General features: G+C 29.9%; 4 protein-coding genes across 4 annotated transcripts; 3 read left to right on the top strand and 1 right to left on the bottom strand.

Annotated features, from left to right (window-relative positions):
- Window positions 1-280: 280 nt before the first annotated feature.
- OCT59_021307 (uncharacterized protein) lies at window positions 281-2,574 on the top strand (the record flags this gene model as incomplete). The annotated part of the gene is made up of 16 exons (XM_066149786.1): window positions 281-367; window positions 554-562; window positions 621-640; window positions 721-761; window positions 898-928; window positions 1,018-1,084; window positions 1,226-1,262; window positions 1,344-1,377; window positions 1,431-1,505; window positions 1,598-1,603; window positions 1,653-1,674; window positions 1,768-1,857; window positions 2,146-2,166; window positions 2,250-2,271; window positions 2,344-2,414; window positions 2,485-2,574. 16 exons carry the CDS (start codon window positions 281-283, stop codon window positions 2,572-2,574), a joined length of 723 nt encoding a protein of 240 aa, XP_065990657.1.
- Window positions 2,575-6,734: 4,160 nt separating this feature from the next.
- OCT59_021306 (uncharacterized protein) lies at window positions 6,735-6,947 on the bottom strand (the record flags this gene model as incomplete). The annotated part of the gene is made up of 1 exon (XM_066149785.1): window positions 6,735-6,947. The coding sequence occupies one exon, from the start codon at window positions 6,945-6,947 to the stop codon at window positions 6,735-6,737; it is 213 nt and encodes a 70-aa protein (XP_065990656.1).
- Window positions 6,948-10,012: 3,065 nt separating this feature from the next.
- Window positions 10,013-10,576, top strand: OCT59_021305 (uncharacterized protein; the record flags this gene model as incomplete). The annotated part of the gene is made up of 4 exons (XM_066149784.1): window positions 10,013-10,061; window positions 10,214-10,256; window positions 10,360-10,373; window positions 10,461-10,576. 4 exons carry the CDS (start codon window positions 10,013-10,015, stop codon window positions 10,574-10,576), a joined length of 222 nt encoding a protein of 73 aa, XP_065990655.1.
- A 421-nt stretch (window positions 10,577-10,997) lies between these two features.
- Window positions 10,998-12,113, top strand: OCT59_021304 (uncharacterized protein; the record flags this gene model as incomplete). The annotated part of the gene is made up of 5 exons (XM_066149783.1): window positions 10,998-11,061; window positions 11,188-11,201; window positions 11,273-11,355; window positions 11,815-11,899; window positions 11,973-12,113. 5 exons carry the CDS (start codon window positions 10,998-11,000, stop codon window positions 12,111-12,113), a joined length of 387 nt encoding a protein of 128 aa, XP_065990654.1.
- Window positions 12,114-13,953: the final 1,840 nt, after the last annotated feature.

The following is a 13,953-nucleotide window of genomic DNA, read 5'->3' as shown; positions in this document are numbered from 1 at the left end:
ATCACTTTAACGACTGATAATGCATCCTTGATGACCTCTTGCGGCGAGTTTATAATGGAGGAACTTGAAGTATTTCAGAATCTAGATTTCGCCCAATACCGGTGCCATGCATGTTTTGAATCTTGCAGTCAATAAAGGATTAAATTTAATTTCTGAATCCGTTAAGAAAGCAAGATCTCTAATGTCTTACATTAAAACTTCTCAAACCGGTACGTGACTCGTTAAAAACGTTATGAGAGGTAAAGGGTCCATCTTTTACATGTTGGAAAAGTGGAAAAGAATGGAGCCTGCTTTAAATTTACTTGCCGCCAATAATCCAAATGTTCGTCAAAGATATCTTACCGATTTCGATCGTATTAACATTGATGTAAGTTATCCTTTCGCATATAACAATTTTAAGTCATTCGGTCGGATTTAAGCAATAATAATCATTTCATGATGCTTTGGAGTGTTCCGATTGACAAATTTTTAAAAGTGTTTTCGATTTTATTATGGTCTGCTTTTAAATTCTGTAAGTAAATTGCGGAAACTTACTATATTCCCAATTTATTAGGATACTATAGTTCTTTTAAGTCCAATCGAACGTTCCTTTCAGCATCTAATTCATTAATTGATGAAAGTGCATCCTTTACAATAACCCGTAAGTGTTGTTTATTAAATATTTTTGACATTTGTAAATAATTAATATTTCATTAAATTTTTAATTCTATTATTTTACAGATTATTTTGGAAAATTTTTGCCACTAATTATAATATTTTTAGTAAGTCTAATAATATTAATAATATTATATTTTTTGGCACATTGGAAAAACCCTGAAGGAAGAAACTTCGCCATATTTGAAACTGCATTAATAATGCAGGATTTTGTTGTGGATTTAAAATTCACATTATTATGAGTTAATAATGCTCCACACTTAATAATTCCAAAGTAAGAAATTTTGTTTAATGTTATGTTATTTTTGTTATTTTAAGATTTAATTTAATTAATTAATAATTTTCTTATTTATTATTATTTAGTATGGTATTCCTTGTTGTACCGCATGTAGTCAATTACTTATTGGCTATAAATATTTTTTTGTCTGAAGTAGCTACGAATCCAATGTTCTTTACTTTGGATTTCAGAGCTTCCAACACTACTATTATCAATTTGTACAAATTCTTTAATATTTATTCTCGTTTAAAAAAAAGAGAGTAAATTGAAACATTAGTAAAACGTTTCGATTAGGATGTAGATTTTCAGTTTCTGGATACGCAGGAATTGAGTAAGGGTTTATTTATTATTTTTTTTTATTCCAATGAATTATTACTAAATAATCGTTATTTTTTCTTTTTCTTTTTTTTAGGTGGTAAAGAATTTGTTATGCAAAAATATTATCTGTTATAAATAACGAGAATATTTATAAACTCAAATTTATACCTCGGCCTTTAAGAACCGATGAAGAGTTTGTAAGCAAAGAAGATTTAGCAACGGCGCGTCTCTATTTTAAACGGCCTGGACGCATCAGGTCCTCGGCAAGTTTTTTTTATACAGGAATCAGAAAATTTTTATTTAACGAAGCTTTTACTAATAAAGTTTCGTTTTCTTCCCTTTTTTTAGACGGCTGTTTTTGGGTCTTTGGTAATTATATAAATTCATAATTATTTTGAGAAAGTCAACATTGTCTTAAATTAAAGGTAAGGGAGCTAGCTCCGTTTATACAAGCAAGTTTCGAAATCCTCTTTTTTAAAAAAAAAATTTCCTGAATTTTTTTTTTATATTATTTGTAGGTTTTGACTTCCGATTATTGGATCTTGTACGAGTTTTTGAATAATCTTGAAAACAACATTAAAAAATTTCTTTTTAACTTCTTCTTTCAGGTAAATTTTGAAAAAAAAAAAATTTCGAAATTTTAAGAAAAACAATTTTAACATTATTCTTCTTTGTAGAAACATAATATTTTTTGATATATATGATAAAGATGTGTTTGGTGATATTAAGATAAATTCATGCGAATTTTTCTTAGCGCTACAAGGAAATTCACATGTGAGTAATTGCTACCATAAGGTAATAAGCTTTGGAAAAAATTTTTTGAACCTTTAAAAAAATTTCTAATGTTTTTCTTTTTTTTATAGAAATTTCGGCTTCAACTTAGAACGATAGGATAGGATAACATCGGAAAAGACAAAGTAAGTTTCATTATGAAACTTTAATCCCTTTTTATTATTAAAAGAAACCTTTTGTTTATGTTCTTCTATTCTCTTTTTTGTAGGATTCGTGGAAAACTGTATTCCGTATGTATCAATGAAACGATTTTTTAATTTTTTTTTTATAAGTCTTACTAACCATTTGTCTCTTTCTTTTAGACTTAGTAGGTCTTTGGAGTTGGATGCGTAGAACTTTGGATTTCTTTAGACGTATTGGTTTTCAAATCTTGGTAAGTATTTTTTTCTTTAATTTGTTTATAGTAACGAACAGCTGCTCACACTTCGTTATTTTTTTCTTAGACAGCGGCTTCTATATTCTTTACGCAGGATATTGGAGAGTTCTTTTTTTGTTTTCCTCTAATAGTATTGGTAATTAAATCAAAAAGATGAAGAATGAAATGAACGCATGCAAAGTAACTGCACGAAGAGAAGAGGATTAAATAGATCTTCTAATAAACAAAACCGATAGTAAGATTGGAAGCATATTGATTTTGTTGATTTAATATCCATAATTCTTTATCTGTTGAGACAACAGTTCGGAGAACGTTAGATTAATCAGGTGATCGTTGATCATGATATAACTTATAATATATTTTACAACAATTTGTTACAATTTATATTAAATATACAAGTTAATAAATTAATATTACAATTATGCTATATTATACGAAGCGCCCCTACAAGACCGATAACGAATATCTTATGATGGTTTCTATACAATGTATTGTAATATTATTAATATTATTGTAATATTAATTTCACGATGTATTTAGAAAATTTTAGGTTGTTAGCAAAGTAGAACTATAGATGAAGTTTTTTCTAACATGTTTATCCGCCAGTTAAATTTAATAGGCAATAAAACTACTATTTTTTACACATTCTTTTTCTTTTGCAAGTTGCTACTCACATGAAATTTTGGCCATTAAAAATATGCATTTTAAGATTTCAAATAATAAATAATTCTGAATAAACCATATAAATACTATAATGTATCTTATCGAATCAAAAAGTAAACAAACAATAATAAAGCCATCCGCAACGAGTTTACATATAAATGTGACATTAAACGGTGACAAAAAATGTCACGTGGATTTTCGTGATGTTTTTTTGTGTAATGTCATTAATGTATAACAAGTGTAATTGATTCGATCCTCTTCCGAAGATATCCAGCATCTAACTGGTGGAAAAGCTAGCTGTAAAAACCCCCGAGGTTAGAACAGCGAATATTTTTATTTTTATTTTTATGTTTCAGGAAGTACAAAGTCGTAGTACAAATTATCAAAACAACAAATATAAGAAAAAATGTCGCGAAAATAATTCTAACACTACGAAACCAAATCGCAAGTGGCGAACCAAACAGTCGATAACTCCAGACCTTGAAAAGAAGAGAAACGGAGCGGATCCACGATCAACCCCAGAACTCCCCCGCCTCGGACGGAAATAAAAAATTAGAGAAAACATAAAAATACTATCTAGTAGTATCTAAATTATATTTTGAAATGCTATAAAAAAAATGTTCAAATATATCTATTATATCGAACCAAATTCGATCTCTATGTGATTCTCAAGAACCCGAATGTAAAAAATTACTCGACGTCCATCGAATATGGGCGTCGTTATCAGAGAAACCACCACTGCGATTATAAGGGGTGGAAAAATTGGGATTATATTGATTACGAGAATAATTTCTTTGTCGATTGACGTCCTCGTTCGTATTCGAACGATCATTATTTGAATTGTAGTTTTTCCTATAAAATTTCTTTTTATTTTTAGTAATGTCCAAATATGTGCGTCGATATTAGCCATTATAATATTCATAAATTTAATGAATATTTCGAATCGTTTTTTCTTTTTTGGTATATAATTGTAAAAAATATCAGTAAGGTCTTTTGGGACCAAGTGATGAATAAGTAAATAAAAAGGATGATCTTTAAATAAGAATAATTCGAAACTAATATCAAAAAGTTTCGATTCTTTAATGGTATTTCTTAATGCGTAATTCTGTTCAGCCGTTTCCTCTAACATAAGAGTAAGTAATATATCGGAAGCGTCCGAAATGAGTTGTGTGATAATTGTTGTGTGGGCGGTACATAAACCTATGTGTTCGTTGTTGTCTTTGGCAGAATTACATTCTACACAAGGGATGATGCCTCGAGGATATAAACGAGGATAATTTCTTTGTTGTATGTCTATTGTAGGATGCGCGAAATTAAGTTTTTTAATTTTGTTGCCTTGTATTTTTGACAATTTAGCACTACAGGGCGTGTCTAATGGGTTTGTGTTAATCCATTCACGAGTGAAAGACCAATCTACAATGTCCTCCATTAACGATTGTTCGATCAGTTAACTAATATTATTAATCATCGAGTTAAAGATGATAGGTTGAATGGCCGTATCCGACCATTTCTATCAATTATATATATGTTGTTCCAAGAGATAAATCCTAAACTTTTTCGTTGAAAAAATTTGTGGTTAACAATAATTGGATCTTTAATTTGTGAACCGCCATTTGCGAGTTCATCAGCTTTGTTATTCCAATAATCATCACTGTGTCCTTCAACCTTGTGTAATGTTACCATTAGATGTTTGATGTCGATTAGGTAAGAGATCAAGTTCCATATTAAAAAATTATTTTGTTTTAATTTTCGACGCGGGCGATAATAATAACGCGTTGAATGTTGTAATACAATTGGCGGAATCCGTGTAAATATTTAAATTACTGTTGAATCATGGAGCGACAATTATAGCTGTAAGTATACCCATCGATTCACTTTTTGTAGACGATGGGAAGAAAATCGTGGATCCGTGAAAAGATTCATTCGGTGTATTAGCTTGACACTGTATCCATTCGTATCCACTGGAGCATCTTGAAGTACCTATGTGTTTAACGGAACCATCGGTATAAAATGTTAGCAATGTTTCTTTTTCTAATTGTGAAGCGAGAAGTTTTAATTCTTTTTTGATATTATTATGACAAAGTAACGCTGAATCTATATGGGCGTGAATTTGTGATAGCAGAGCAGTCTGAATAGAATTATTAGAGGGTGTGGGATCAATAGAGTTTGGAGTAATAATTTGTAAAGGATTTTTTTCTAACTTTAAAAAGTGTTCATAAGCTATATGTCTAAGTGAATGTAATGGTTTAGTAGCTATATAATAGGGAATACTAGCATTATAAAAATTAGCTAAAGATTTGTGAACGAAAGATGTTTTTTGATAAATTTTAAACGTTGGGTACGGATAGCGATAACGCATGTTGGACGAACGTCCAAAGGGTAATATGAGTTCATTGTGCATCCCTGACAAGCAGTTAAACACAGGAGTTGTCTTTTTGGTTAACTCGACATCATGGTGTGTTTGATTAGGAATATAATGTTGTAAATAAGTGATGGAAGAAGAATGAGAAGTGTCTTGAGAAAGAGTTCTTCCAAAAATGATTTGTTTTTGTTGGTTGTGCCAATGTATAGACCATTGTGATTTTGGTTTGGTAATAGACGGTCTAATTGTTGGTGTTTTGTGAGTTCGATTAATATCACTAATTACGTCCTTCCGTAAATTGTTGCTGAGGACGTAATGTTAGAACAGCGAATATTTTTTTGAAAATTTATTTTTCATGAATGTGAAGAAGTCACGTGATTTAAATGTAAAATTTGTAGAAAATTTTGTATAATTTAAAAATTTGTTATCGCCCAATTTAGATTATTTATTATTTATGAAAAAGTAAATGCAAAGATATTTTTATTCCATTTCATTTCATTTTTATTTTATTTTTAAAATTTAGACAGTCATACAAATCTGGGAGCTGAGCCCTTACAAAAGAAACTACTACACTACCTTGTAGGCTTGTACCAGTATAAACCCAACCCTTACGAGGATCGTCCTGCATATTATTTATATAAGAAACCGCTAGACATGACCAGCGTTGTAAGAAAAAATCAAGTAATACTATAAAATGAAGAAAAAAAAGAAAAAAAATCTTAAAAGTATTTAATATCATCAAAATAAAAATCTATATACGAATTGTAATTTAAAAAGGAACTCCATCCGCCAGAATGTAAGTAATTTTAACGGATTTGCATCTGAATCTGAGAAGTCATGAATATGTCCATCAGTGTTTGATCGAACGTTGTTTGAGTAGAAGTATGTCAAGATTGTTCTATGCGATAGCGTTGTTTGTAGCGGCGATTGACATTGTCGGTTACTTGGTTTTTCCCATTCATGTGAAGCTGTTGTTATCCAGATAAAGTTTTGGGTAATGTTTGAGTAGGATATCAGGTAAGATGTGGTTTAAACTCTTGATCTTGAAAGCGCTTTTGCGGGTACTGCAGATGTCATCAGTGTTGTTGTAGTGTAACCACGCTTTGGTGAGTGGCCAATCGTCTTTCTGGGTATTGTTAGCAGGGAGATAGCAATTAATTATGCGTAAAAAGTTGTTGTCTTTGAAACAAAAGGTTTAATGTGAGTAGAATTGATGAGTTTTGATTGAACATTTTTCAAATTTTTCGGAGAATATAATTGAGACGCTGGAACCTTTTGTGGTCCCGTTAGCGTCACTGTAAACGAACACTGGTAACTGGTTGTATGTCGTTGACTGAATTATAAGATGGTAGTTGATAAGTGTTGAAAATTGATTTGTCATCTTCGGGTGCTTGGGTTCTTTGTGGATTCCTGTCTCCGTTAAAGCCAAGATATCGTAGTTTTGTATTTTTGTAAAATTGGAGTATGTCTTGAATTTTGGGTAAATGCAAAGATATACTTGGCATCTGACGTTAAACTAAAGTTTGCTCCTAAGTCACATGATTTATTATGGTTTTCCAAAAATAATATATTCTGAATGAGGTAGGTAAGTAGGTTTTTGGAAAAAATACAAAGATATCGTATTTGTTGTGAATCAAAAAGTTGAAGGGGTGAAAAAAGTTAAGGAGTTTCTACATATTGAAAATGTAAATCAATATTTTATTTATACGAAAAAAAATAAATATACATAAAGTGTTACTTTAATTACAAACTATTAACTACAAGAAAAAATTACTAAATAATCCTCATCCTCAAACTTATGACAAAAAATACACATCTAAAAAAATTTTTTATAAGATTTGAAGCGTTATCATTTATATCATCTAAATAATAATCCAGAAAATACATCATCACATCTTCATAACCATTTAGGTCATCATAACTCAGAAAATTATTAAAGTTATTATACCCTATGAAAAATTTTTCAGAAAAATGATCACGTGTCTGAGTTTCTTCGAAATAAAAACTAGAAAAGAGAGTTTTTTCCAGAATTTTTTTTATAGGGTTTAAGACATCCATGCAGACATCCATGCAGTACATTTGACGCGTCTTCAGACAATAAAAGAAATAGTAGAATAAGTGGCAAATATTTTATTCATAAGAACATTAATTATAAGTTAAATAGAAATACCAATTAAACTAACCCCGTAAATAATTTCTGGAAAACTCCATGAATATGATACATTTATGGGAAAATAACTTAAGCAACTTGGATAATTTTCTGTACAAACAGTCTTATGACTTTATATTTATTTATATTTAAATTTCGAGAATAATAAAACTAATCGAACAATTCAAAAGAAAAGAAATACAATAAAAATAAAGAGTAGCTTCACGACTCATACAATTAAAGAAAACTAAGCTATTAAAATAAACAAAGTGATCAACAGAATCGCATACTACCCCAACTTTACCCGAATGCCAGTGTGAGCCAACTATCCAGCATGTCCCAGAATCCGACGTGTGAAATCCTAAAACGAAGAGGCTGAACTGTTAAGCGGCGCGGACAATCCAAGTGTGAAATCCAAGATCCACCCCGAATTATAGAAGAGGAAACCCAGGAGTCCGAGAAAACTGACGCCAGAGAGGAATGAGAATTTACAGAAGAAGGTGTTTGTGCAGAGGAGTGATTAGAGCGAGTAGGAGAATGTTTCATGGATTTAGTAATTCCTTGAGAACGTTCCCAGGCATTAAAGATCATGCATCGACAGATCCAAATTTCTACATAAAGTTTGAAATGGAAGTCGCGAAGAAGAGGAGCTAATGTATTGAAATTTCTTTCATAGCGAAGAAACTGGATAAAAATGTAGTGAGTTCCAATGGAATAAGACCTCAGCAGATGTGGTAGTTCTCCAACAATCCAGGGCAAGAAAGTCCAACTCAAAAGAGAGAGGTAAAGCAGAACCAAGTTTGTCAAAGGCAACAAGCAAACTCGTGCAAAGATGTCGGAACAATGTACGATGCATAGAAAGAGGCTTATATTCGGAAAGGAGATAAGGGCAGGTCCATAGATGAATGAGAGTTTCAGGATGTGTTTCACATATAGGGCAAAGCCATGATGGATCGTAAACAGAAGGTTTACGTCATTGTAAAATACTAAAATAGTAAGTACAGGTAATTCATCAATAAGGAGTTTGAGACGAAAGGCTAAAAATTCAGCGCAGCCATTTTTTCGTGAGGGAAGGTCTTTATGATGTGATAGGCAAGCCCAGGTACAAGACCAATCAATACCCGAGAACTTGGATAATTTTCAATGTTTTTGAGGCTATAAATTCCGGGAATATGATACATTTATGGAAATAACATGGAATAAAAGCCACGGAATAAATTTTTAGGACTAAAGTGAAAGATTATAATAGTAAAAACAAATCAAGACAAACTATTGCCAGATCTTCATAAACAACAAGTGACTACCAACCCGATACAAAAACAAAAAAAGCATTGGACTACTGAGGATAGGGGTAATAAATTGCATACTGTATCTCTAGGATTTATTATATATTTAATTACTCTGTATAAGTTAGAGTTGTGTACTGTATAAACGTATAGATCAGTTTAACCATTACCGTATAGGCGTATAGCGTTGCATACAGTACCCCTTGTAATAGTACCGATACTAATCATATTCCACTTGAAAATACCCGGTACTAATCAAAATTTATGTACTATATATACATATACTTTATTTAATTTATAGCCGATAAACTTTATTAAAAAAACTATTAACAAATACAATCAAAGCCACCCATTATTAATCCCACATGTTCATTATATACTAGTAATTACTGTAATACTATTCTTATCATAATACCTTATAATATTGTAGAACAGAATTTTATAATTAGAGATTTGCAAATTGTGAAGCGCATAATTAATGATCACGTGATGTAGATCATTTTATTATGAAACGAACAAAGACCCGAACAATAGTAAACATTACAGTTAAAAGATAGTGAAACATAATAATAGTAATCATTATAAAGGATAGTGAAACATAATAATAGTAATTATGATGTAACATTAAAGGATAGTGAAACATTATAAGTTAATAACCCTAAAATAAGTTAGTTTTGCCATTTGGCGTTTCGGCATTTTGATCCAGTTTCGGCAGTTTCGGCATTTTTGATTACCCTTAATTAGTTATATAAGGAGTAAGAAGTTGAAAGAGTTCTTTACGTTCAGACATTAATTTTCACAATGTAAGATTTTAACCCAATAAACATTGTATTTTATAACCCAAAATTCGTGTCATAATATTTTCACTTGTTGTGAAAAAGGTGGTCAGCTTTTCTCGCACAGCACTGGAAAATTTATGTTTCATTTTTAAAAGAGGGAACATATTTACCTACAACACTTTCTTGTCTACCAAACTACAATATATAGCATTTAAATCATGTTTTTACAACAATGTTGCAGGATATATATGTATTGTGTCATTAAGCAAAGCAATTTCAAATAGGAATCAATTAAGGACTGAAATGAATTATTATCATTAGAATTTTTAACAACTGGGTCCTTTGTACAATTTGGTATGGTCCCTAAAGTAATAATAAGTAATATAGACGATTTTGATTTGTCAAGTTTAGTTTATGGAAGATTTCTAAGCGTTTGATTTTTTATGAGCAAGCAAAGGATAGCAAAATAATAATAAAGGGGTAAGTATCATGAAAAGGTCGCGAAAAATAATGATGTGTTTATTCTAATTATTTGATTAACACAATTTCGATTTTAGTGAATAATGGAAATTATAAATCAGGGGGATCTTTTGGCCTAGAGTTTGTTCATTATAATATGTTCAGAAGAAATGGTACTTTATTAGGAATAAAGAAACAAACTGGTAATAAACTAGAAATTTTATTAAAACCTTTATTTACTAAGATTAAATAATCAAGGTAAATTTTTAATTTATTTTTACTTTTTATTTTTATTTTTATTTTTATTTTTATTTTTTTTTTAATAAAAAATTTTTTGATTTATAGGAGCTGAATATAATAATCCTGTAATTGAGTCAACAAAGCCAGCTGTCTATGAAATTACAATTAGATATGCCATTCCAGTGAGATTATCTACTGCAAATATTTCGATATTCAACTAAATGATGATCCATACAAACCAAGTCTATTACGACAAACATTCTCAGGAGATTCCAAACTATGTTGAAGCGATAACCACACTGTATTTTCAGAAGTACATTTAATCAGCCTATTAATTGAAATTAATTTTGTCATTTCTCAAACGAGAAATGAACCTTTATTAAGAACTAATGAGAAAACTTGGGATGTTTTCAACAAGTAATATACATATTTTTTTTTAAATTTTAATTCGTGATCCGTCTGATAAGCAGTGATCGACATATAGTATATACGGGGACGATTTATATATATTTTAAACGTTTTTCAGAATCCTTCTAATCTGACTTATTAAATTACTTCTAAAGTAATACCAAAAGAATACTCAGTTTCACTTATTTCTGCAGGAGAACTTATAGACAACTTGCATATGGACCATATGCTAGAATGGTGATTAGCTTGCCAACTAATAATAATACGGCAAATATACCTTTTTATCCAATTCGTCTTGGTATGGAAACACTTACCACATTAAAAAAAACGTGATTTTACCATAACAGTAGTTCAAGGAAATACTGAAGATACTACAGATCCTAATTATAATGAGTTCAACCCGGATATACATGTCGTTCTGAAGGTTTATGTAGTAACGTATGTAATAGTTCATCAGGCGATTACTTCAGTATATCAAAAAGCCTTTTCTAATAAAACAAAACATGCAGGGCCTTTGGTTATGGGATTGTGACATTCCATATATATCTGAAACATTACTTTCAGATGTACATTTCGTCCCTTTGCTTTTAAGGTGGAGAATTTGAATATAATGGTTTTTAGTATTGGTGTATCAAAAAATCCTGATTGGAATTATGCGGGTGAAGGGTATAAAAGTTCTTTTATACATTCTCGATCATTATTTTTTCAAGAATTTGACGATGAAGCAATTGTTAGAATTTATATATAGGATTTAAGAAATACGTCTTTCGTGAATGCTAATCCTAATTTAGTTTGGAAAAAAATCGGAATATTAACAAAATTTAAAGGAAACACACACCCTCTTTGGACTTGAACATAATGAAATAAAATTAGTAATTGATCAAGAAAAATTCTTATTGTACGACCGATGACTGGAATAATGAAGAAATTATGAATAAAATTTTCAATTACCATTTGAAAAAACGTGTTTTAACGTCTATTAATTGGAAAAATCTTTATTGAATTGCAAAATCAAAAAGTAGTATTATTGAATTAACACAAAAACTAAAAGAAATATACCCAGTTGGGTTATATTATCAAAGATCGTGAATTTCGGCTTTATTAAGATAACACCTTTTAAAAAAGAAGATTCTGAGGTAACTAATTAAAAATTCAATTTTTTTTTAAAAAAAAAAATTACATAAATTTTAAATTGAAAAATTTTTTTAGCTTCAATTTTGGACGCGGTCAAAAGATCCAGATAAAAACAAAGATACACTAATTCAATTGTATAATTGTGTATTTCTTCAAGGAGTAATAATTACATGTCAATTAAATTTGAAGAATTTAATATTTTTGTTCATTATATAGCATAATAATTTACTATATGGTTCAATTTCATTGATCTCAGTGCGAAGCAATGGGCTGTTGCTTATGTATTAAAAAAAAAATAAAATTAATTACGTATCTAACTATATAATCCAATCCAAATTTTTATTGGAATACATATAAAATCGAAAAACGTTTATCGTTCGTTATGTTTTTATTAAAAAGTATGATAAGGCACATGATCTGTAGTGTTCGATATCCGCAGTAATTACAGATTTACAGTGTAGGAAATTTCGATAAGCAGATATTGCTAATTGAATAAATTGAATACACGATTGACTTGACTTACGTGATTTGAAATTTATCGTTAATGTTAGAAAAAACTTCATTTAAATTTCTTTTCTTCCTGGCCTGTTTATTCCCTAATGTGGGGTACCATCAACTAATTAAATCAAAACTTATGTAAAGTATCATATAAAAGTTTATTATTAGAAATTTTTTTAATTTACGCCGGTTATGAATTAAATACCGGTATTTTATATTAATTCGGATTTTTTTAATTTTCTCGGAAGATAATTTATGAATAGAATCCATTAAAATTTCAGAAACTTAAAAATTACAATACTAACGAATTAAAGAAATACATAAGAACTAAAAAACAACATGACACCTTGCTTTTTTGAAAATACTAAAGAAAAAAAAAATTTCTAGCTTATTGAGAAGTATACATGTCCGAAACCTCCATCAAATAAAATTAAAACTATCTACGAAAGTATATGATGATAGGTTTGGTGCACAAAATTTGCCATGTCCCAATTCCACCACTTCTCCTCTTGTATCTCTTAAATATTTTATTGTTCAGTCGTTTAATTTTTTCATCTTATTTAAAGTTACTCGTAAAAATACTTACGGGGTGCTTTGCCAATGCCACATTGCTAATATTAACAATTTGCCATTGATAAAAAATATTATTTCATTATGAATTCTTATTGTATTTAAATTTAATGAAAAGAATCCGATAGTCAATATATATAAAATAAAAAACTCTGGTTACGTGTTATATGCCACTACCTCGAATTACTTCGAATTATCTAGAGAGCTGTATCTTCATTTATATTTTTCTTGCCTTACTTACCGCTTCAAAAATTAACATACGCCATAACAAATAGCTCGGATTCCTCATCTAAAGTCTGTATATAAATTAAAGGATATAAAAAATAAACGATTTAGCTTTTTAATTACTCTTTGATATTTAATGCAAATAGTAATCAACATACCATCATCATTTCTTTCTTCAGCTGGCTTTTTCACGTAAATGATCAATAACAAAGAGACTAATTCATCTTCTTGTACGCCGAATATTCAACAATTTTTTTACTTGCAAATGGCTGTAACTTTTCACTAAGAATATTCTGTTGTGAAATAATTATTATTTATGTTAATAAAAACAAAAGTTTTTTTAAACAAAAGGAAGAAAATTATGAACCACATATGAAACTTACCTCATCTAATTCCTCCCGTTTAACATCTCAATTCCAAAATCCTTCTTTATCCGTTGGTATAGTTACCATTAATTCTTTAATTTTCTTTTCCTTTCTTCGGTTTTGTTTTAATCGTCCTCATTATCACTATATTCCAAAGGAACTAAAATTCGACGTTTACGTTTTGATTCAATACCTTCCTCATCGTCAAATTCCTCATCTTCAGCCTGGGGCTATTAATGCCGCGCGACGTTTTGATACAAGATTAAGAATTGGTTTTCTATTATTTTGTGAAGCACCGTTTATGGTAAGCGTTGAAATTTATTTTTCATTATTTAATTCTGCTTCCATAGCTTCTTCACACTGTTTCTTTCTTCCTCAAGCGTCTGTAACCGATGTTG

This window comes from Rhizophagus irregularis, chromosome 3 (assembly GCF_026210795.1).
Source record: "Rhizophagus irregularis chromosome 3, complete sequence".
NCBI lineage: Eukaryota > Fungi > Glomeromycota > Glomeromycetes > Glomerales > Glomeraceae > Rhizophagus > Rhizophagus irregularis.
This window is presented reverse-complemented; position numbering and strand designations above follow the sequence as displayed.